Source organism: Lipomyces oligophaga (assembly GCF_038497815.1).
Source record: "Lipomyces oligophaga strain CBS 7107 unplaced genomic scaffold V1516scaffold_6, whole genome shotgun sequence".
Taxonomy (NCBI): domain Eukaryota; kingdom Fungi; phylum Ascomycota; class Lipomycetes; order Lipomycetales; family Lipomycetaceae; genus Lipomyces; species [Lipomyces] oligophaga.
This window is the reverse complement of record NW_027117790.1, coordinates 741411-764390: the sequence shown is the minus strand read 5'-3', so window position 1 is coordinate 764390 and position 22980 is coordinate 741411. Positions and strand designations below refer to the sequence as shown.

The 22980-nt window shown below is 43.1% G+C and overlaps 8 protein-coding genes across 8 annotated transcripts; 5 read left to right on the top strand and 3 right to left on the bottom strand.

Annotated features, from left to right (window-relative positions):
• Positions 1-267: 267 nt before the first annotated feature.
• V1516DRAFT_627553 (autophagy protein Apg9-domain-containing protein) lies at positions 268-1864 on the bottom strand (the record flags this gene model as incomplete). The annotated part of the gene is made up of 2 exons (XM_066919796.1): positions 268-1552; positions 1605-1864. The coding sequence occupies 2 exons, from the start codon at positions 1862-1864 to the stop codon at positions 268-270; spliced, it is 1545 nt and encodes a 514-aa protein (XP_066776275.1).
• A 933-nt stretch (positions 1865-2797) lies between these two features.
• On the top strand, positions 2798-5333 carry V1516DRAFT_678747 (oligomeric Golgi complex subunit 6; the record flags this gene model as incomplete). Its single annotated transcript, XM_066922798.1, has 6 exons — positions 2798-3228; positions 3282-3604; positions 3661-4284; positions 4331-4652; positions 4701-4862; positions 4914-5333. Coding segments are annotated over exons 1-6 (2003 nt in total), but the record flags the coding sequence as incomplete, so codon positions are not given.
• A 116-nt stretch (positions 5334-5449) lies between these two features.
• On the bottom strand, positions 5450-6220 carry V1516DRAFT_686781 (uncharacterized protein; the record flags this gene model as incomplete). Its single annotated transcript, XM_066923684.1, has 1 exon — positions 5450-6220. The coding sequence occupies one exon, from the start codon at positions 6218-6220 to the stop codon at positions 5450-5452; it is 771 nt and encodes a 256-aa protein (XP_066776273.1).
• A 210-nt stretch (positions 6221-6430) lies between these two features.
• Positions 6431-7571, top strand: V1516DRAFT_678741 (60S ribosomal protein uL15). The gene is made up of 4 exons (XM_066922797.1): positions 6431-6542; positions 6680-6718; positions 6831-6943; positions 6998-7571. Exons 1-4 carry the CDS (start codon positions 6494-6496, stop codon positions 7241-7243), a joined length of 447 nt encoding a protein of 148 aa, XP_066776272.1. The 5' UTR covers positions 6431-6493; the 3' UTR covers positions 7244-7571.
• On the bottom strand, positions 7483-9065 carry V1516DRAFT_696672 (kinase-like domain-containing protein; the record flags this gene model as incomplete). The annotated part of the gene is made up of 7 exons (XM_066924049.1): positions 7483-7730; positions 7784-8016; positions 8068-8174; positions 8224-8284; positions 8333-8442; positions 8495-8763; positions 8816-9065. The coding sequence occupies 7 exons, from the start codon at positions 9063-9065 to the stop codon at positions 7483-7485; spliced, it is 1278 nt and encodes a 425-aa protein (XP_066776271.1).
• A 640-nt stretch (positions 9066-9705) lies between these two features.
• V1516DRAFT_678732 (armadillo-type protein) lies at positions 9706-13483 on the top strand. Its single transcript, XM_066922796.1, has 7 exons — positions 9706-9938; positions 9990-10489; positions 10540-10805; positions 10856-11046; positions 11099-12399; positions 12446-12514; positions 12565-13483. The coding sequence occupies exons 1-7, from the start codon at positions 9754-9756 to the stop codon at positions 13422-13424; spliced, it is 3372 nt and encodes a 1123-aa protein (XP_066776270.1). The 5' UTR covers positions 9706-9753; the 3' UTR covers positions 13425-13483.
• A 239-nt stretch (positions 13484-13722) lies between these two features.
• On the top strand, positions 13723-18458 carry V1516DRAFT_678726 (uncharacterized protein). The gene is made up of 7 exons (XM_066922795.1): positions 13723-14200; positions 14266-14385; positions 14442-14544; positions 14601-14849; positions 14901-17805; positions 17861-17952; positions 18004-18458. The coding sequence occupies exons 1-7, from the start codon at positions 13989-13991 to the stop codon at positions 18256-18258; spliced, it is 3936 nt and encodes a 1311-aa protein (XP_066776269.1). The 5' UTR covers positions 13723-13988; the 3' UTR covers positions 18259-18458.
• Positions 18459-20423: 1965 nt separating this feature from the next.
• On the top strand, positions 20424-22826 carry V1516DRAFT_696669 (Bromodomain-containing protein; the record flags this gene model as incomplete). The annotated part of the gene is made up of 3 exons (XM_066924048.1): positions 20424-20479; positions 20885-21162; positions 21286-22826. 3 exons carry the CDS (start codon positions 20424-20426, stop codon positions 22824-22826), a joined length of 1875 nt encoding a protein of 624 aa, XP_066776268.1.
• Between the last annotated feature and the right edge of the window lie 154 nt (positions 22827-22980).

Sequence of the window (22980 nt, the reverse complement as noted above, 5' to 3'; positions counted from 1 at the left end):
CTACATATTATCATAGTGCAAAATACCACACCACAGCAATTTATTTGTACCATAAATCATACTTTGCATATTTCATTGTATAACTAGGAAAAGCATATTTGTAAGCTTGTATTAAAACGAATTCTGTTTAAGCATCACTATGCATTAATGATGCTCAACAGCCATTTTCTCACCATAATCCAAACCTCGTGCGCCTCTAATATATACATAATCACGTTGTAACTCAACATTTCACTTCCGCAGAGTACCACTCCATCAGCAGCATCGCTATCCTCTCAAACGGACAGATGAATTTAACCGAGGCTTCTTGCTGAAATCATACACCGCAAAAACACATACATATCCCAAGCCATCTTCATATAATGAACAGTCCCGAAAATAATCTATGATTTTGTCTGCCGAATTGGGTAACGAGAACCACAACACGAATGGTGTGATGATCATACTCAACATCTCTTGAAAAGCCAGCACAATCTTGAGACTGTAATACTGTGTGAACTCCTTCATGACTTCTTCTGTATGAAGCTTGCCATTCCATTCTTGCGGTAAATAATGTGTGAATTCCGCGACATATCGCAGATTTGCTTCTGGATCATATACTAACCTTTCATCTTGAATCATTCCTCGTGCTGCGGCAAGAATCGTTCCAAATACACCGATGTAAAACAGTACATTACGATCATTTGAGATTTCGAATCCAAGAAATACATCAGGATCGATGATTGACGCGATCGCCAAAACCGCCGCAAAAGCACCCGCAACAATAACCACAAATCGCAGGATCTGATTAATCATCTCCTTTGGAAACTGGTTCACGTATTCCGTGGCAGGATAACAACTCAGATCCATACGCCGACGAAATGAATGGTAAAGTTCATTATATTCTCGAAATTTCCACTCTGCAGCACTGCTATACTGCCTAGCTCCGACAGAGCTCGGATTCTTATGATATTCATCAAAATATTGGAAAAAATACAGTAAACTCAAATAAACCATCAGAAACGGTGCAAATACCAAATTGATTGCGCCAGCAATCATAAATCGTCGTCGAAGACCCTCTGCAAGCTCCTTTCGCTTATCATATTTCAGAATCACAGAATTTATCTGCCCTTGTGAGTTGAATACATACTCCATCACACAAATATCAATGTTGAACTTTAAGCTTCGCGTGAGCCATTTGTATTTTCGGCAAAATGGGAACGGGATACTAAAATCCAATACATCCTTGTTGATCATGCCGATGAAATAATTGTCTCTTCGCATGATCCGATGTGAAATGTCTCTTTCTTCCATTCGTTGCTTGGACAAATGACCTAGATATTTGCGATTTGCCTGATTCGATGTCAGCGGATTGTCATCCCTAAGGAGCATTATTCGATGTGCTATCTCATCCCAGGAGACGGTCTGAATATCACTGTTGTTGACTCCAAGAAGATAGAGATAGAAATCACGGATATGGAATAGCCAAGGAATACCTAGGAGTACATTGGCCAACCGAATGAACCACACGAAAGTTAAAACCCACAGACAAAATTTTGAAAATCCCCCAAGTCTGACATCAGTTAGAATCAATTTGACGATTAAAATAATCAACATATACACACCTGGTCATACAATGAGGAACCTCAACCTCCTTAAGAGTATGACTGACACGGATACTCGAATAATCAATACATGATGTAAGATAAATAGTGAATCCAACGACGAAAGCAAACGTAGCGAGATTGATAAACTGCTTGAGCAAGATATTATAAACTCCCTTTCCCGTATAGTACTCGTAAACTTGCGACAGAAACACATCTAAATTTCCCACATTTGCCCAGCGCCAAATAGCCAAATCTCGCGCATCATTGTGTCCAGACATTTCATAGCGTGGAACACTAACATTCTCCGAACCCTCTCCTGAAGTGCTCTGAGCTAGTAGAGAGTCAACCTCAGGCGGAGGTGGTAAATTTAAATTTAAAGTCTCTCGAAGGCCTTGAAGACCCGCCGTGGCGGCGACTGGCGAAGACTTGACATATGACGATTCTAAGTTGATCCACTTTGGAGGTCGCTGAGCGATATCTGCTGGAGGTGCCGGAAGATTTAGTGGTTCAGGAGGTGCCGGATATGATGATCCAGGAGGCATACCAGCATTCCAGGCATGGTTGCTATATCTGAACGATATTTCAGCTGGGGAAGCATGGACATCACCATGCCGACGATATCGCCCCCCAGCCGGCTCAATCATAATCGAAGCAGGGACCTGATCTTGCCTCTCAAACTGAGAAGTTTGCACATCTGACACAATATGTCGGCTGTAAAAACTTCTTTCTGGCGCTCTCCCGGTAGTGCGAACCGGATCATCGCTGACAGTTTGGCCAACTGCTATGTCCTGCGGCGGATCCTCGTTGCGGTCGTCAATGGTTGATCTCGACTGATCTTCTTCTTCGAACGAAGAGGGTAATCCTGTCGAAGAGTGAGTTGAGTGCTGTCCGATTTGAGCACCGGTAGCCATCATGTACTCGTCATCCCCATCCGGTACATTGTTCACCAAATTTTCGTCTTCATAGCGAAGTGCGTGGTAAATCGACCCAGTGCCCAACACACGCGACAAGAAGTCAGTGTTGTGTTCCATGATGTATGCGCGCGCAAAACGGCGCTCTTCCGCAAAAACTATGCGTGTTTTATAGTATCGCGAATCTTATGATTAGCAAAATTAGTTCGTTCTCATTCTGCCGATCACTTATGTTGTTATTGTCGTTCTAGCTCAGCCTGCTTGGTGCCCAGAATACGTTGCTTACTTCCCCCGCCATAAATCACGTGAACAGCCTGCCGCAGACAACTGGCAATGCGAAACAGCTGTCCCACTTGATGCTAGTAAACTAGTGGTTCATGTTCTGGCACTTACTGCTTACTTAAACGCTGATTGGCAATGGCATCTACAAAGTAATGGCTACATTTGCGGAAACAGATGAGGCTTTGTTGGGTGCGGCCGAAATTGTCGCTAAAACCCCGACGTCGCTAGCGGTTTCTGGAGGTTCACGGTCTAACTTACTCTCCTTGAAGTTGTCCGAGATACTGTCCACATCGTATGCTGATTCTAGTATTAAAGATGCCCTTCAGCTTCTTGGTGACAGGATTGAGGAGAATACTCCTGAATTGCGACGTCAATTCAAGGCCAATGTGGAAGCGGAAGTCATCGAAGCTAATGGACAGGTGTTAGAGCAGTTCTCCAAGATAGCAATGGTATGACCATACTTAGCATGTGATCCTGGGCCATTTTTACTAAATCTTGATAGCAACTAGAAAGAATCAAGCGCACAATTACCAATATGAATACTATAGTCGGTGAAATCACTGAGCGAGTGGACAAATCAAAAGCAGAGACGAAGGATTTATTCGTTGAGGAGGAGAAACTATCTGCAACAAAAGGCGAGATCACAGCTAAACAATCCCTATTAGATGGCATCAGAGCGCACTTTACTTTGAATGAAAATGAAGTTGAAGTTATGACTTCTTCCGCTGAGCCAATTGATGATAGATTTTTTGTGGTAATCGACAAGGCCAAAAAAATCGTGTCTGATTGTGAAGTACTTCTTGCCTGTGAGAATCCTGTTCTGGGGTAAGTAGAATTGGTGTTGCTAATAAATAATTTCGCGGACTAATATATATTTTCAGAGTTGAGATAATGGATAGGATGTCCAAATATCAAGATCAGGCCTTCGATAAGCTTTACTATTGGATACAGGGAGAGATTCGTCATTTTTCTGTAGATGATGAACGCAATAGACAAACGATACGACGGGCTTTAGGTTTGCTTGCAGAAAGACCTGAGTTGCTTCAAAATTGCTTAGATGGCCTGTCTGACATGAGACAGAAAGTGATACTGCGCGAGTTTTTGAGTGCATTAACTGAAGGTAGCAAGCCCATAGAGCTTGCGGCATATGATCCATTTAGATATGTTGGTGATATGCTTGCCTGGACGCATTCAGAAACTGTAAATGAAAAGGAAATCTTAGAATTACTGTTTGCAGTTCATGATCCCAAAATCGTCATTGCCGAAAATGAGACCATTATTGAGCCCTGGATTGAAGAGTTTGATATTGCACGAACCGTCAGCGAGTTAACGGACAAAAATATGCAGTCTATCTGCAAGCCTCTGAAGGCCCGCATTGATCAAGCATTGTCAGGAAACATAGATTTTACTCTTGCATACAAAATTTATAATCTGATTGAGTTTTATTATTCTATTTTTTGCAAGTATCTGGTAGACGGTTCCGTTCTACTTAATTTGCTGAAAGTGTGAGTTTGCGTTATATCTGCTATAATTTTTTGACTAAATAATTAGCCTTCAAGCATCTTCCATGAATCAGTTTCATAGATCAGTGAAGAGTCAGGTTCATAGCGTTCAGATTGATCTACCTGAAGTGTTGTCAGATTTGCAACCACCAATGTTTTTGGGAGAGAATTTGAATAAAATGAAAATCTTAATGCAGTCTTTCGACACATCATCTGCCGTCACTCATGAAGGGAAAGAAGAAGAATTCACTAAAATCATTGAGGAAGCATTGGAGCCATATCTTCTTTGCTGTCTATCCATGTGTGACAACGGAAATATAGGACCGGAAGATAAAGACATGTTTATGATCAATTCAACTGATGCCATCATTGTTAGTAGCAGTCCAGCATTGACTAGATTTACAGGCTAATTATTTTAGGCGGTACTTGAACTATATCCCTTCACAAAGGCTAAAGTGAATGAGTATAATAAGCAGATTCAAGAACATATCAAGTCATTGGTGGGCACTGAATACAATATTTTTTTAAGAGACTCTACGCTGGGTCCAGTTCTCAAGGCAATCATTGATAAAGCTGAAGATGTATGTAACCAACCTGAGCTTAAGAGATATAAGCTACTAAAAACTATCTAGATTTCTTTTGAGTCGATTCCTGAACTCCAAGAAGAAAACATTGGCCAATTAGCTATCGCCTTGGACGAGTTTCTACCGTCAGCATTGATGGATGCGCAGACTCGACTTCAGCGGCTTGGATCACCGAGATTAGGAAACACTATAATTCAAGAAGCAGCGAGGATGTTCGTGAAGGACTTCGAAAAAGTGGATAACACTATTATCGAGGATTTGGGCATTTCGAGAACTCTTTTCCCCCGAACGGTAGCCGAAGTTAAGGTACTACTGGTACTTGATTAAAACGAAATATAAGATAGACCAATCCGAATGCATTTTATTATGAGTTTAACTAACTAGCATTGCGGTCGTCCATATTTTTGCAGAACCAAAAATTTGAAATCAGTTGTAACTAGGTCCAATTTAAGAACCATTTGTACATAACTTATTAACGATAGAATGAGCAGAGCACCTTACCCAAACGCCTTCCATAGCCTATTCCCCACGTAAATAAAAAAAGATCGATAAGAAATCAATCTAGTATATTGTTTGCTGTTGTATTAAAGTAGGGTTCCTTTTGTGCAATTTGAGTCTGACCGCTTTCGCTTTTTTGAGCTTGTAGACGTAGAGCGTTTACCATTCGGTGAAGGGGAAGTTGGAATATGTAGCATGATTGCGTCCTGTCTGGATCTAGGTGAGGACAGACCAATCAGTGGAGGAGAGACGCCGTCGCCGTCGTGTTGAAGCAAATGATACGGTGTAACAGGAGGTATATGGATTCTCAGATCATCACTTCGTGACCGAGGAGAAATTTCCTCAATTATTGCGGTCTCCAAAACCTCTTGTTCTGATTGCGGATATGCTGCGAGATAGCGTGGAGGTGTAGTCGGCGGAGAAAGCGGAACAGATGACGATGATAGCAATAGTGATTCGTTCGGTGATGTCTGAGGTTCGTAAGAAAGATCTGCAAAATCAGCTCCAGATTGAAGATCTGCAGCCATACTTGACGGGTCCGCCTCAAGATCTCTTGAAGCTGGAACCGACAATGGCCGAGCTACTACGACGACGACGCCGGCAGAGCGAGCGAGATCTCGATCATCACGGTCAAATGGCATTAGCGGGACAAGGCGGGAAGGTCTAGAAATATCCCTAACCAGATCTGAGTAAAACTCGCTCTTATGTCTCTGCAAGGAGCTAGAATGACGAGAGTAAACCAACACAATTCCGGACGAACATGCGCGTTGCTTCTCTTCCTTGATTCGGATGTCGATTGATCCTTCTCGGTACGCGCGATACCAGCCAGAACGCGGTCTGCTCACGCGCTGCGTCATCTGTTTATTTCAAGTTCTTTGTACTCAGGCATAAACTCCCAAATAATCACGTGAAAAAAAAACGTGATATGCCCTACGCTTTGTAGGGCTACAAGTGTGACTGTTTAAGCTGTAGTGAGCTACATTTCGCATGGGAGAGACTCTCGATTCGTGCGGCGTAGCCCGCAAGACTCCCTGGAGGTCACTGCCATCTACCCAGCCAGGTTGTGTGAATTTTGTTCAAACTTGTTTCTTTCTTTAGCTGCCATTTACTAGCGGAATTGAACAGTAAACATGCCGACAAGAACTACCAAGACACGGAAACTGAGAGGACACGTTTCGGGTATGTCGTTTTTGTATTTATTTTGGATTGTATTGGATTGAACTCAAGCTTGTACAAGTTGAGAAAACTTCTGCGAAGACAGACTGACTCCATTTACTTTTTGGCATGCAGAGAATGATTTACTAACAATTTTGTAGCCGGTCACGGTCGTATTGGAAAGCACCGCAAGCATCCTGGTATATATTCACTATTTGAATCTTGAAATGGAGATGTTGTACGGAGACGGCAGATGCTTCGTTTACATTTATGTTTCTATTAGAGGAGCTTATAACTGATCTCTTTTTTTAGGTGGTCGCGGTCTGGCTGGTGGTATGCACCATCACCGTACCAACATGGATAAATACCATCCTGGTTATTTCGGTAAAGTTGGTATGCGATACTTCCACAAGCAGAAGAATCATGTATGTAATTTAGTCTTTGATTGAAGCGAATTTGGTATTGACCTCTTTTTATAGTTCTGGAAGCCTACCATTAACATCGACAACCTTTGGGCGCTTGTTCCTGCTGAAGACCGTGAGAAGTATCTTTCTGAGTCTTCAGATGTCGCTCCCGTTATTGATACTCTTGCTCTTGGTTACGCTAAAGTTCTTGGCAAGGGTCGTCTCCCAGAAACCCCAATCATTGTCAAGGCTAGATACGTCTCGAAGCAGGCCGAGGAAAAGATTAAGGCTGCTGGTGGTGTTGTCGAGCTTGTTGCATAAATACTCACATGTTCTATAAAATGGAAGTATGGCTTCGTGTCTTTGTATGATTTGAGGATCTAAATGGTTGTTCTTGCCCTAAAAGTAAATAAATTTGGTTAAGAGTATTTAATACGTATGAATTGGCATTTGCATGCTATGCAAGTTATATTCTACTCCGTCTGGTTTGAAAGAGTGGTAATCAGGGATAATCATATATTTTACATTTTATACAGCAATTTAATTTAATTTGGTTGAACTTAGACACCGCGTAGAAATGGGTGTCGAAGTGCATCAGCAGCGGAGATTCTCTTTCTGAAATCGAGATCCAGACATTTTTTTAGCAGACTAAACGCATGTCTGTAATCGTCATCCTCCTGCATCATATCTCGTACCTCATCGACTCGATTAGGATCAAAATCTTCGGTGGTTAGCGCCCAAGCTACAATATCTTCATATCTTATTCCGTGCTCCGAAATCGTGGAAATGTTTGTGTCGAATAAAGCACCTAAATCGGTTAGACCAGTTCAAGAATAGGAAGAAAGTAAAAAATGAACTTACCGTGAAGACGTGCACAAGAAGACATCTTGTGTCGTCCAGCCATGGTACCGATTTCAATCATAGCATCAATATCATCAGAAGACTGGAAAAAAGGAAATCTCTTTGACAAAAAACATAGAATTATGACTCCGACTGACCAGATATCGATTTTAGTAGTCTGATTCATACATTTTAGCAACACCTCAGGCGCGCGGAACCCTCGTGTTCCTGCTCTATTAGCACGGCGTCCTGGCCTGCGCATAATTGTTAATAACTTTTTTCTGACATTCAGTCATAGATCATACCTCGAGTCATTTTTCAAGTATCCATTCGCCGGCTGACGATCACCATAGCTCCTGGGATGCTCTCTTCCGCCTCTACAAACGCAATATTGTGGTTCAAGAGACTCTTTCTGCTCGTATGTTAACATGGCATTCTTCACATATTTGAGAATCACATACTTCTGCTAGTCCAAAGTCTACCACATATCCCTCTCGCTTATCAAGATCATATAAAAAATTACTTGATTAAGGTTAGCAAAGCACCAAGTACCTGGCTACTTTGACTTACGTAGGCTTGATGTCACGATGAATGATATTCTGGGCATGCACATGGCTAAGTCCTGTAAACAAATTCTTGAGATAATATTTGAATTCTTCGATGGGCTGGTCACGAAATATCTAAATTGCTGGTTAAAAATTGTCACAGGATTCAAGGGCAAATTGAACATACTCTGAATTCGGTATGCTTGCAAAAAGGTAACACAGCCATGACTTGTTCATGCTCCCGAAACGCAGTTATCAGTGGAGCTACCGCTTCGCTTTGAGACAAATTGTGAAGCAATATCAACTCATTCAGAATTCTTTGTGGACTGCTTGTCACGCATATACGCTTAATTGCGACATATCGTTTTGGACCCGTCCTCCTAGTTCCATGGCTATCGTCATTGTCGGTAGTGCTGCCTCCGAGATCCTCGGCCTTGTATACACTACTGAAAGTCCCTATCCAGTATCAGGAATAAAGCCTTAGTAAATGAGATAGAATACAACAAACCTTCTCCGATTTTTGAAATTAATCTAAACCTAGTTGAAATGGTTTTATATGTCTGCCTGAATAATTCCAGCTCCTCTATGCAACTCTGGCTCATCTCCTCATCGTCGTCCTCCTCCTCTTCACCATCTATGTTTCCATCTGTACTTTCGTCGTCTTCAACAGTAGTATTCGATTCGTCGTCTGGATCACAAGGATTCAATTTGGATTCTTTATGTTCTGATATTTCCTGATTGATTTCCCCAAAGCGCATGATTGTTGTTTGTTGATCTTCGGCCATGGCATCGACAATTGAGTTGTCTGTATACGACTGAAATTCCATTGAATTCTCGTTCAAAATCTTGTCTGACTTTGCCACAATAGCTCTATCGTCCGGACTCAACTTTTTGTCAGTCTTCGTCCTCTGCATGCTGGTATGAATTCTGGTATGTACTGTGTTGAGGTCAAGATCCGTCACCCGTCCATTATGGCTCGGAGGTGCGTGGTCTATCTCCATTATGATTACACGTATATTCAATTAGTAGTACCGCAGATTTCCTGCTGAGACGGCTGCTCGATACACGCAAAGCGTAGAAGAAATTCCTCGTGAACGTTGGCACCGTCGAGTCTGATTTCGTGGAGTTTGTTGATGTTCCTGGTCTCGTCGATTTCTCTCACTAAACGCGTCTCACCGGCTTTCCTGACAGAGTGTGCCCGAGCTTTCTTTCCGAATCACCTGCAATTCCAGCCGCAAGCCAACGCGGTGCTGTTGCCTAGGCAACCAACGTCCATAAGTAAATAAAAACATAACTGGGATCGGACAGAGAACCGCCGCATGACCTGCGGACGATGCATAGGTTAACGCGATGCTAATGTTGGACTGATTTCTTATGAAACTTGTACTACAATCTGCATTTTGCAATAATTTTAAGTATCACAGAAAATACGCAAAGTTATTGAATATGGACGAATTTGACTTATCTGAAAGCCTGACCTCGTTCTTGTCTGATCCTAGTACGTTGGTTTCAACTGATCAAACTGGCGAAGACATTGAAGGTGCTCTCGACGCAACTATCGAGAGTCTCACAACCGACCCCTCGGCACTATTGCAAGAAAATAACTTTGATATTCTTATGTGCATTTTACTGTATGTACTATGTATTTGGGTCAAATCTTCACTGTAGTACTAATTTGACAGAAACTTTGCAAATCTGTCGATAAAGGGCAAAGCAGAACTTGCGGACGTTATTACATCAGGATTGGCAAGCCAGGCTGAAGTGGCTCATGAAATCATTGAAAGCGATGAGCCAGAGTTATTCGAAACTCAAAAGCAGATATTGGAAATGTACAGCTTTTTGACATTATGGCTTGTGTCCGTCATTGAAAGTGCCTCTCCTCACAGTGCCCATATGGGATCAAAGTCCAAGTTTAAAGCTCAGCAGCAATCGCAAGGATCGATAGATGCCAAATTTGCATTCGAACATTTGCAGATTGCTTTGGAAATCATGTGCAAAGTTCAAAAATTGAAGCTTTCAAAGTTGTTCGTAACTTCCTCCGAGCGCGACTTGTTCATAAGCCTTTATACCCGTTCAGCTTATTTGATTCTGGAAAATGAGAATGCAATCAAGAATCATACGCTCAAAATGCACGTATTCAAAGTACTATGTATTGCTATTAAGTATCATAATCATGGATTTGGTGAGTAACTGGCCTATAAGAAATTGTAAAACGTCTCTAATTGGATACAGCCGCGCAAACATCGCTAATTCAAAATCTCTTATACTACGACCATTTATCTGAGTCTATTGCAGAACTATTACAGATTCTTGCAGAACAATATGATCACTCGCAGCTTACTGATGAAATTCTTAGAGAACTTAGTAATAAGCAATTTAGTAGTAATGACGTGAAAGGACCGAAGTCTGTCTCTGTGTTTCTCATCAAACTCTCCGAGGTTGCACCTAGGTCTGTCATGCAAAAGATCACGGTTCTTGTGAAATACTTAGATAGCGAGGTGAGCATTTATTTTGAATGTTAATCAGATCTAATTCACTGATTAAGCAGGTTTACGCGCTTCGCTGCGCGATCGTTGAAGTGTGTGGGAACTTAATTATTGATTTATCCCATCAAGAAGATTTGATGGAGACACACAAAATTCAGTTGAACTCTTTGTTCGATGTTTTAGACGAACGATTTTTAGATATTAATCCGTATTGTCGCTCAAGAACCATTCAGGTTTATACCAAGCTGTGCGAGTAAGTTTCTCATATCAGAAATCGAATGAGCAGGTAGCTAACTAAATATTAGGCTAGATATCAAACTAGGTCCCCGAAGACAACAGGTCACTGATTTTGCTATTCAAAGTCTTCAAGACAAATCAAGTCATGTTCGGCGACACGCTATCAAACTTGTTTCCAAATTGATGGCTTCTCATCCATTTGCAGTCTTACACGGTGGCCAGCTTAAGCTCCAGGAATGGAGCGACCGATTACAAAAGGCAAATGAAGAGCTTAAACTATTAATGCCTCCTCTAGATAATAATTCCGAGACACCTCATAACCCTGGAGAGTTGTCTCGAATTGATGAAGGGTTGCTTGAAACTGCTTCTGACAATGAAACACCTGAGGAAGATATGGGGAATCAAACTATTCAAGAATTTGAAAATGTTGAACTCATCAACAAACTTAAATTAACGAAGCAATATTATCAGGAAGCTATCAATTTTATCAGTAGTCTGCATAAGGCTAGCGAACTTATATGCTCTCTATTACTCGCCAAGAATAAGAGTGAAGTAAGTGAGGCCATGGAGTTCTTTGTGATTGCGGATGCATACAAGCTTGAAACGGCACGACATGGAATCAGAAAAATGCTTCATCTTATCTGGACCAATTCTAATAATGATGAAGGAAAAGGAATACAAATTCACCTTGTTGAATGTTACAGATCTCTGTTTTTTACTGCTCCAGAGGAGTTCTCGGAAAGAGATAGTTGCACATTTATTGCTCGCAACCTCATTAGTTTGACATACGGTGCCTCAGCGGCAGAATTGACTTCTCTTGAGAGACTTTTGCTTGTTATGATGAAAAACAATCAGCTACCTCAACTTGTGATTCAAAAACTCTGGCAGGTTTATGGCGTTCAGCAAAAAGATGTTTCCAAGTCACAGAGACGTGGCGCAATAATAGTTCTCGGCATGCTTGCTGCTTATGATAAGGAGATAGTAGTCAAGGAGTTGGAAACGTTATATCATGTCGGTCTTGGATCTTTTGGAAAGCATGATCTAGTGCTTGCTAAATATTCATGCATTGCTCTGCAGAGAATGTGTGGAGGGACGCTCAAACTTGCTAATGATCATCCCGTAGTTGGACGACTGATTGCCGTTATTGAGACATACTCGGAAAGTCAGGAATGGTATTCTTTGTCTGAGCAAGCCTTGAATGCTCTCTATGGTCTTGCGAAGCGGCCTGATATTGTCTGTTCAAACGTCATCAGAAGTCGTACCCGACGAGTATTTTTGAAAGATAATTCTAGCGTATCAGATAGGGGAAAGCAAAGTTCATCAACTGTGGAGCTGTCGCAATTGCTGTTTTTGGTTGGACATATCGCAAGTATGCAAGACAAAATATGGCTGAAATATCCAATACTAATTTTTAGTCAAACAAATAGTTCTGATGGAGTCCTACGAAAACGAGTTCAAAAGAAGGAAGATTGCTGCTGAAAAAGGTGTGTTGTGTAAGCTTGAACCAAGTCTGTAGAAACTGATGCCCTGTTAGACATTTCGCAGAAAGCAGTCCCTAAGGATGAAATGGACTTGATATCCGGAACATCTGAAGACGATTTCACGGAAGCAATCAATCATATTCGAGAGAATGAGTTGCTATATGACCGCATGGGATTGCTCAGCAGCTTCGGCGGATTGGTAGCAGAAATTTGCTCGGATAATTTGAAGTACAATAATTCGCAACTACAAATTTCTGCAACATTGTGTCTTGCCAAACTGATGTGCGTTTCCGCATCTTACTGCGAAGCTCATTTACCGCTGCTGCTCACTATTCTAGAGAAGTCACAAGACGCGGTGACACGGAGCAACATTGTAATTGCTCTGGGTGATATGGCGGTGTGCTTTAACCATTTGATTGACGAGAATACAGATTTTCTGTACAGACGGCTTCATGACTCCAACTCTGCTGTTCAGCGAACATGTCTAATGACCCTGACGTTTCTTATTCTTGCCGGACAGGTTAAGGTCAAGGGCCAGCTTGGAGAGATGGCTAAATGCCTTGAAGACGGCGATAAAGGTATTGCAGATCTGGCACGAATGTTTTTCAGTGAACTAGCGCGCAAAGATAATGCAATATACAACTCATTTACGGATATCTTCAGCACGTTGACAGCTGATAGCACGCTTGGAGAGGAAGAGTTTAGACGGATCATTAAATTTTTGTCTGCCTTCATTGAGAAGGAGAAACAGGCCAAACAACTTGCCGAGAAACTAGCAGCACGACTGCCTAGATGCGAAACAGAACGACAGTGGAATGATGTTGCTTATGCCTTGTCGCTAGTAAACCACAAGAATGAGGAGATTCAGAAGACAGTTCAGGAAGGATTTAAGGTGGTATCATCTACGGCGTAAAGGTGAAGAGTCGGTTTTATGCTTAATCTAGAATAAATTTAAGAATTCAATTAGCACTAGTTTCTCTAGTACTCTGTACAATTTAAAACAATCCGTTTTTAACGTGGGCCTGTTGTCGGTCGATCTTCGAAGCCCGGTTGACTGTCAGCCAATTTGCTCGGAACCCTACCACGGTATTTGTCTTGCCAGCCTCAAATGTAAACATAAGGTTTTAGTATATGTTCTTGTATCTTGTACTTGCGAGCGTGGCCCAATCGACCTGGAAACACAACAGCGCTGATTGTCCTGAACTGAAGGAGCACTTTCAAGCAGAGTGGTACGTAAACGCAGTACTTTTTTTCCCGCATTTTGGCAGTCTTTATTTTGTCAGTCACTGACTGAAGTTGTATTGAAGCTGTTTTCTTTGGATCGATTGCTTTTGTCTGCGCCTGTTTGACGCACCTTGAGCTTCGGATTTTTGTCAAGCGTTAGATAGAAGACAGGTAGACAGACGGACAGGGACGATCTGGATCTGCAGAGTCCGCACAATTTCAACGCCAATTTCGTCTATCTTTTTCCAACACAATGGTCAAACTAAAAGAAATTCCGAGAACGGCGACTTTTGCTTGGTCGCCGGGCCAATTGCCTATTCTCGCAACAGGTACCGTGGCTGGAGCTGTCGACGCGGACTTCTCGTCAACCTCGTCGCTGGAGCTTTGGGATCTAAATTTGGTCGATAAGTCTTCGACTGGTGTTCAGTTGCAAAAGCCTCTGGTTTCAGTTAATATGGATGTTAGGTCAGTTCTTTTAGATGTGACTCGATTTGTTTGAGAGATCTGTTGCTCATTGATTCCAAATCTAGATTCCATGATTTGGCCTGGGGCGGCGTTTCTTCTTCTCGTCCTGCTGGTGTTCTTGCTGCTGCACAAGAGAATGCCGTATTGACACTTTGGGACCCGGATGGACTTCAACAGGGAACCACGTAAGTTGCTATTTTCTGTGTTACTCCTTATAACTAGCTAAAGCTGACAATACCAGCGAGCCATTTTTTAAGGGAACAAGTCATACTGCTGCTATCAAAAGTCTTGATTTCAATCCGTGCCAAAATAATCTTTTGGCCACCGCCGGTGCAAAAGGAGAAGTATGATTCTTAATCTGCCTATTGAAATGAATTTTGTTGTTGACGCGCCATTTTAGGTCTTCATCTGGGATCTGGACAAGCCTGCTACGCCGATGAAACCTGGCACTTCTTCTTCGCGACATGACGAGATTGAAAGCGTGGCTTGGAATAACAATGTTGCCCACATTATGGCTACTGCTGGAAACACCGGTTTCACTTCTGTATGGGACCTAAAGAATAAGCGCGAAGTTCTTCATCTGTTTTATCCTGGTCCCGGAGGTGGCGGTAGACGCGGTGTAAGCAGCGTTGTTTGGCATCCTGAAAATGTGAGATATTAGTTTTTATTCTATTAGGGGGATTGCCTTAACATGTCATAGTCTACGAAACTGATCACCGCTCTGGAGGATGATTCTTCTCCGGTGATCTTAATGTGGGACCTTAGAAACGCAAATGCTCCCGAAAAAGTTTTGAGTGGACACAGTCAAGGAGTCCTTTCACTTGCTTGGTGTAAACGAGATCCCGATTTACTTCTTTCGAGTGGTAAAGACAATCGGAGTCTGTTATGGAATCCTCAGTCCGGAGAACTACTTGGAGAGTTTCCCATTGCTACCAATTGGACATTCGAAACGCGTTGGTACGGTAGAAATCCTGAGCTATTCGCCTCTGCTTCGTTCGATGGCAAAATTACTGTTCAGTCGTTGCAGAGTATCAAGAAGTCTGAAGCGGAATCGATTACTCCTAAACCTGAAGGAAATGATTTTTGGAATAGCCAGTCTTATGTCGATAACCAGCAGCCATCGTTTTCTCTGAAACAACCGCCGAAATGGCTTCGTCGGCCCGTTGGTGCCTCTTTTGGCTTCGGTGGTAAAGTAGTGTCGATTCGTTTAGATTCTTCAACTTCGCAGTCTTCAGTTAAAATCCAGAAGATTGTCATCGAGCCAGGCTTGGCTTCGGAGACTGAACAGTTCCAAGAAAAGCTCAATTCCCAGAACCTATCAGCCATTGCAGAGAGCCGATCTGAGGAGCCTTTATCTGAGAAGGATAGATACGACTGGAAGATTCTCCTTTCTCTGTATGACCAGAGTCCCAAACAGAGGTTGATTGAAAGTTTGGGTTATTCGCAAGAGGAACTGGAAACACTTTTCAAGAAATTCGAAAGTTTAGCTGTTAATGGATCTGGAAATGAAGAGGATATGCCAACCGATGCTCCAGTGGGCAAGGATACAGCGGACTCACTTTTCAACGACTCGGCGGTTGGTGACCAATTTTTGAGTAGTATAACACCGCAAGTTGATGCCATTCCAGATGTGATTGTTCCTTCTGGCTCATTCACCATTTTTGACAAAGATACAACTGATGCTGATAAACTTATTGCGCAAGCTGTGGTGCTGGGCAAGTTTTCAGAAGCTGTAGAGATCAGCCTGAAAGAAGACAGGATGTCTGATGCTTTCATGTTGGCTCTATCTGGCGACGATGAGTGCCGAGCTAAAGTTCAAAAAGCGTATTTCGAAAAATATTTAAATGGACCTTCATATATTCGTTTGCTTGCATCAATCGCCAACAAGAACTTTACAGATATCGTAAAGAATGCAGATATCAATAACTGGAAGGAGATAGTGGTCGCTCTTTGTACATTTACATCTGATGGTGAGTTCAGTAAACTGATTGCTGAACTGGGTGATAGACTTAATGAAGTCAGAAAAGCAGCCAAGTCTGAGGATGCTCTTGAGCTTCGCAAGAGTGCAGCCTTGTGTTATTTAGTTGGTGCTAAGCTGGAGCAGGTCGTCGGCATTTGGCTTGAAGAGCTGGCCGGTAAAGAAAAGGATGCCTTGTCCATGGCATCGCCTACTGATTCGCCGTTCAAGATTCATATAAAGTGTTTACAGGAATTCGTTGAAAAGGTCACTGTATTCCGCAATGCCGTCAAATATACTGATGATGGGGAGAAGAAATCTGGCGCTGAGGACTACAATTTGGCCGAACTGTACGAAGTGTATAGAGAGTATGCTAATGTTGTAGCTAGCCAAGGTTTTTTGGACTTGGCTCATAAGTACTTGATGCTTCTTCCGACTCAGTATCCATCTGCTGAACTAGAAAAGGAACGAATTAGAAAGGCGACTACTGCACAGATTCTTGCTACTGGCAGTGCTACTTTACCGATTGCAAATTCATATGGAGCTTCCCGCTCGGTTAATAAGAGAGCTTCTTTGTACACACCTTATGCTCCCGTGACTGAAAGTCTCCCTTCAGCAGCTCCAATCTCTCCTTATGCTCCTGTTCAACTTTCTGGAGATTCTTCGTATGTTCCTTCTGGGAATATGTATCAACCGCCTTCTGCCGCGGCGCCGTCCACTACGACAGCTGCTCCTGTCCCACTGTCGACATATGAGCAGCCGAAGGCTAGCCCGTATGGCCATGGATATAGCACGAGTCTGTCGATTCCTGCTCCTCCCCCTCCTGTTGTGGATCCTCCAAATTTACATCATGATCAGCCTCCAATTGGGCCACCTCCAGTTACCTCCCATCAATCAGGAACTAAGAACGTTGGTGGATGGAATGATGCTCCGCTCTTGAAATCGGCCAACAGAAAGCAGACCACGCCTGCACCTGTGCAACCCATTTTGTCTCCCTTTCCAGGACAAACTGCGCCTGCTCCGACTGGGTACGCTCCGCCTACTGGCAGCACACCTCCAGCGGGTGCATTACCATCTTATGGTCGCAGCTCAGTCATTGCGCCACCACCTACGAATGCAAAGCCACCTCAGTCAGTGATTTCTACACCTGTCCAGTCTCCACCTCCAACTACCGCTAGAGTTAATCCTTATGCGCCGTCTGTGGAGTTTGTTAATTCTGTAGGTCAGCAGGCAGTTCCTCCTCCTGGTATTGGTACTTCACTTCCGCCGAATGGGCCTCCTTCGGTGGGTTCAACATATGCCGCTCCTACGCAGACGAGTCGTCCCGTGAACCCATATGCACCACAACCAGCAACCACTACAAATAGTACAAACAGACCCATCAATCCGTATGCACCTGTTGCAGCACCTGTTTTACCTACTGGTCAAGCCGTTCCTGGTCCTCCTCCGATGACAGCCCCTCCTCTTTCGGGACTTCCTCCTATGACAGGGCCTCCTTCTGTGACGGCTGGATATGCACTTCCTCCCCAAGCACAGCATGTACCGCGCCCGCCATCAGTTGCTCGCACGGTCAGTCCAGCTCAATCAATAGTTGCCGCTTCCATGTCGGGTCGTTCGACTGCAGCTGCTCCTCCTCCTCCCAAATACGGTAATTTCTGAGAATGTTGAAGTTAATAAGCAGAAGAGATTTAACTCATTAATAGCTCCGGGCGATCGATCACACATTCCTGCGAATGCTCAACCCATTTATGGAATTTTGAGTGCTGAGATGGCACGTGTGAAGCAGAAAGTGCCGGTAAGTCTATTTGAATCAGGTACGATGGATTTAGATGCTAACGGATTGAAGGCCAATGTGGCTCCGCAAGTGCATGATACTGAAAAGCGTTTGAATATTTTGTTTGATCATTTGAATAACAGTGAGCTTCTAACGGAAGAGACCATTCGAGAAATGGTTATTCTTGCGCAGGCATTGCAGAACAAAGATTTTGATACTGCATATGCGGTTCATCTTAATCTGTGGACAACGCGCATGGATGAATGCGGGCAGTGGATGGTTGGAATCCGTCGACTGATTGAAATGTTAAGACATACGTCGATGTAACGAAGGATATGACTGTTTTGAACTCAATGTTACGTATTAGTTTGCTTGCTTTATTTCTGACTTTTAAATTGTTATATTGTGTTTAGTTATAATGTTTTTAAAAGAATGAATCAAAATGCCAGATTAGATGATATGTACTAACTGCATTTTTTACAATATTATCTTTGAATATCTGTCATATTGATTTAAAATATTGCTCGCTCTATACAGTACTTTCTATTCACGAAAGAATGTCACTTAAAGATACAAAATTATTATTTAAGTCATTAGTCATGGTCCGGCTGAGCCAGGGTTGGGACAGTTGTCCAGGGTACAAAGTCACGGCGATGTTTCCGCCACAGTCCTCGTGATGTTTGCTTGTTGGCTGGCCCAACGAGGCCATATTTCCCAGTATTTTCACACTCTCTGACCTAAGAGCAGCACAACCACCGCGGTTGTTCCTATAGTCGCTGAAACTTTTACCATTCTTACATCAAGGAATGACTATGAAGTGGTATGCGATATGGACTTTAATGCTGAAAAGAAAGTTGCTATGATATTCTGTTCTGCGTGATTAATCTGGAATACCACTGAAACACAATGTGTTAAAACCTGTGTTGTTAGATACTGGAGGGAGGCGAATAATTGCTCCAGTGTTCCGAAATACCTATGATTTTCATCTGTCGAGAATACCTAAGATATTTGATACCTAAATGATAACTGGCTATATTGTTATATTTCTAGAACGGCGGGCTTTAATTTCATTCAAGTTGAAGTCAGGCACTATAGTGCGGTTGCGGTCTTCCTCAGGCTTTCTTGGTTCAGATCTAATCCACGATCTGCGCTTTGTTGAAAGTTTTTTTTGAAGAGGTCGTCCGGTTTTAGAATACGTGCTGGATTTTATTACTCGCAGAACAGTACCTTACCAAATGGTTTGGCTGATGGTGAACTTGGTCACGCAGATCTATCCATTGATTCTCTCAATGCTCTCCTCCTGCATTTGATATCTGCGTGAACCACCTTGAGATTTTTTTTAGAACTGTTCTGCAGCGTCCTCTACAGAGTATCGTTGTCAGACGGACGACATAAAAATTCTGTTTCGGTTCTATAACTATACTACAAGCAGTCAGTCAACACCAGCAGTACTTTCTACTTTACAGAAGCTTATGGTATGGGGCTCGTTAAAGGTGAAACTGGAGCCCTATGTCAGCTAGAATATGCGGGGTTTAGTAGTCTTTCAGCGACTAATCTCTGGCATAAGGCAAGTCATTTTACGATTCGACCTTGTCAGAGTCTCACATCCAGAGATCACATATATCACATGATCAGTTGTGATTTGTGCGTAATTCTATCACTCTGATAGATAAACTTTTATGAGCGATGGGGCGGTGTAGGCTACACTAGGTGAGCTGGGTGTTCGTAATTGGTTAGTCGATTTCCGGAATCGGCTTTAGCTTACTTATCCCTTACTTTGGACGGTTCATGCGGCTTCGTTCTACATAATTCGCTGACGTGCTGACATGATCGCCTGGCATCTCGTCTTTGCAATGCAGCGCGTGGCCGTGCAAAGTGTGAGCTGACGAATAGGAATTGGAGGTGGCGTAGGTCGTGCGGCGGGTGTGGAGGTGCAATAGACATTCAGCAGAGCGTAATAAATTCACGGCCGCTCCCGCCCGGCGAGTTCGCCGCTCCAGTCTGCTTTTGTTTTCTTTTCTCTCGCCCTTTCCCAGTTGCCCTGCCTGCTGACTGACTGATCCGACGTCGACCGAACTTTTTTTTGTTGACTTGTCTGCATCGCTCTTCTGGGCATACTGAAATTGTTCTTCTCTTCTGTTGTCTTCTGTGATCGTGTGCTCGTGACCAGCTGTCCTTTTCTTTTTCCCGTCCTCTCCGCACGAGCTTCTCTTGCTCTCGCCTAGTTCGATTTAAGCAGCCTCAAGTGTCAGGGTATCAGTGTGAGTGTGGGAACGAAAGTAACGGTTACTTTTCCTTCTATCTTCCCACCTTCCGGCGCACTTGATTTTTTTTTTTGATTTCTCTCTTAACCTCCCACTTTCCCATTTCATCTTCTTTTTTCTTCTCTTCCACCAGCTTTCTCCCTAACCCTTCACTGGTGCCAATCTTTAAGTCACCTCGTTCGCCTCGTCGTCGTTGCTGTCTCTGTCGTTTCTAGTCAGAGCATTATTATGGACTCTGCTGCGGACATTGCGGCCGCCGTCCAGCCTGTTCAACAAGTGCAAGAGTAAGTGAAAATTTTGCATTAACTTATGATAGTGTCAGTGGATTTATAATTGTGTCTGGGATTTGTCTGCTCGCTTCGTCGTTGCAGGCTCCGGTCTATTCTGATACCAATTCTATTTCAACAAATTTTCGTCGCAGTGTATGTCCAGATAGTTTTCTTGTTTCTGGATATTGTCATTCACGGATTGTATTTCTCACACTTTGTCTTTCTGTTCTGTTACTGTATTCTAGCGTGTTTCGACATCGGTTTAATGTATTTTTTACACTTCAACCCTCTTCTCATTACTGTTTTGATTTATCATTCGTGACAGTCTTTATTATGCGTTGCACATTCAAATCACCGGACACAAGCATAGTACACGTGGCATTCGTTCTTGTTTTCTTGATCTTGAATTGACGTTTTTAGGTCACTGCCGACAAAGGACATTGCGGATTTGGCTTCTAAGGATGCTGCTCCACTTTCACCGCCCATTCCTTCTCCTCCCCTGCATCATTCAGATCCCGAGCGTGAAATTTCATCAAATATGTCGGAGAAGTCTGCACATGAGCAGCCTGTCTCATCTGAGGAGCCGCCGGCTAAACGTGTGAAATCTGAGCATGACTCTGAAGAGGCACCAATGGCGACTCCAGAGACTCCTGCTGCTGAAATGGCCTCCTCAGCTGATGCTGCTTCTGCTGCTCCCGGTATTGCTGATTCGGCTTCTACTGAGTCACCAGCAGCAGTCACTTCTATGTCCGAGTCTGCACTAAAGTCCGAAGCGGTTGCCGTGGTGTCCAGTCCGGTAGTGCAGACTGGAGTGACTCCAGTTCCTCCTTCTATCCCTGGTCAGACGCTGCCAAAACATCAGACGAAGTTTGCCCACTCAATGCTCCGCTCATTAAAACGTTTGAAAGACGCTTATCCTTTCTTGGTTCCTGTTGATCCTATTAAGCTTAATATTCTGGACTATCCGACAGTTGTTAAAAATCCTATGGATCTGGCCACTATGGAGAAGAAGCTTACTAGTGCTGAATATCCAAATGTTGAGACATTTGTTGCTGATTTTAACCTTATCGTTGACAATTGCATTCGTTATAATGGGCCTGAGTCCAAAATTTCTGAAATGGGCCGTAGTTTAAAGGCTTCTTTCGAAAGACAACTGAAGCAAATGCCACCTCTTGAAGTTGTTAAGACTGAAACTGTTAGCAAGAGAAAGAAAAGTGATGTGGTTGTTGAGCAATCTTTTGCGTTGACCCCTTCAGGAGTCCCCATTATTCGACGTGATTCTGTTACGGTTGAGACTGGTCGGCCAAAGAGAGAGATTCATCCGCCACGTCCTAAAGATCTGCCATATAGTGAGTCTAAACCGAGACGGAAGAAATTTGCTGCAGAATTGAAGTTTTGTGGAAATGTCTTGAAGGAATTATGCAGTAAGAAGTACGAAGCATTTTCGTTTCCTTTTGTTCAGCCTGTTGATCCTGTTGCTTTGAACTGTCCTTCGTACTTCAAAATTATCAAGAAGCCAATGGATCTGAGTACAGTTCAGCAGAAGCTTAGCACGAATCAGTATGAATCGGCTGATGAGTTCGAAGAAGATGTTCGTTTGATGTTCCGCAACTGCTACAAATTCAATCCTGAGGCGTCTCCCGTGAATATTATGGGGCATAGATTAGAAGCTATTTTTGATAGTAAGTGGAAGGATAAGCCCGCTCCTCCACCTCCTGCACCTGCAAGATCTGAGTCTCCAGTTGGAGACGAGTCTTCTGAGGAGGAATCAGAAGAGGAGGAAGACAATAGTGATCAGATTAATCTTTTAGAGCAGCAACTTATGGCTATGCAGAGCCAGCTGCATATGATGAAGAAAGCTAAGAAGGAGATGTCGAAGAAGAAGAAGGAAAAGAAAGAGGCTAAGAAGAAACCAACAGTACCGTCGGGAAAGAGAAAGAAGGGGAGGTCTAGTTTTTCTTCGGTGCCTCACGTATCTTATGATATGAAGAAAGAGCTTTCTGAAAAGATCACGGCCTTATCAGGTCAGAAGCTTAATCATGTGGTGAAGATGATCCATGATTCAATGCCTCATCTGAAGAGTGCTGGTCAAGAGGAGATCGAGCTAGACGTTGATCAACTGGACCCTGTTACATTGGTAAAGCTTTATCAGTATGTCACAAAAAATACGCCTGGTTCAACTGTACGAGCTTCTGCGCCAGCGCCAGCGCCAGCTCCGACTAAAAGTAAAAAGAAGGATCAGAAGAAGCAGATTGCACAGCTTGAGCGTCAGCTCAAGACTATACAGCAAAACTCTGACTCTGACGATTCAGGATCGTCATCCGATGACGACTCTGAAGAATCTAGCTCGGAAGAAGAATAAACTGGTTTGATCATGGATATTACCTCTAACGGGTGATTACCAAGACGTGAATTATATAATTTTATGCGATTCAGAAGCGGGGTCCAGTGAATTCTCTGGATTGGGACGAAGAGTCCGTGTTATATATATTGTCATTTCAATTTCCTTCAGGATT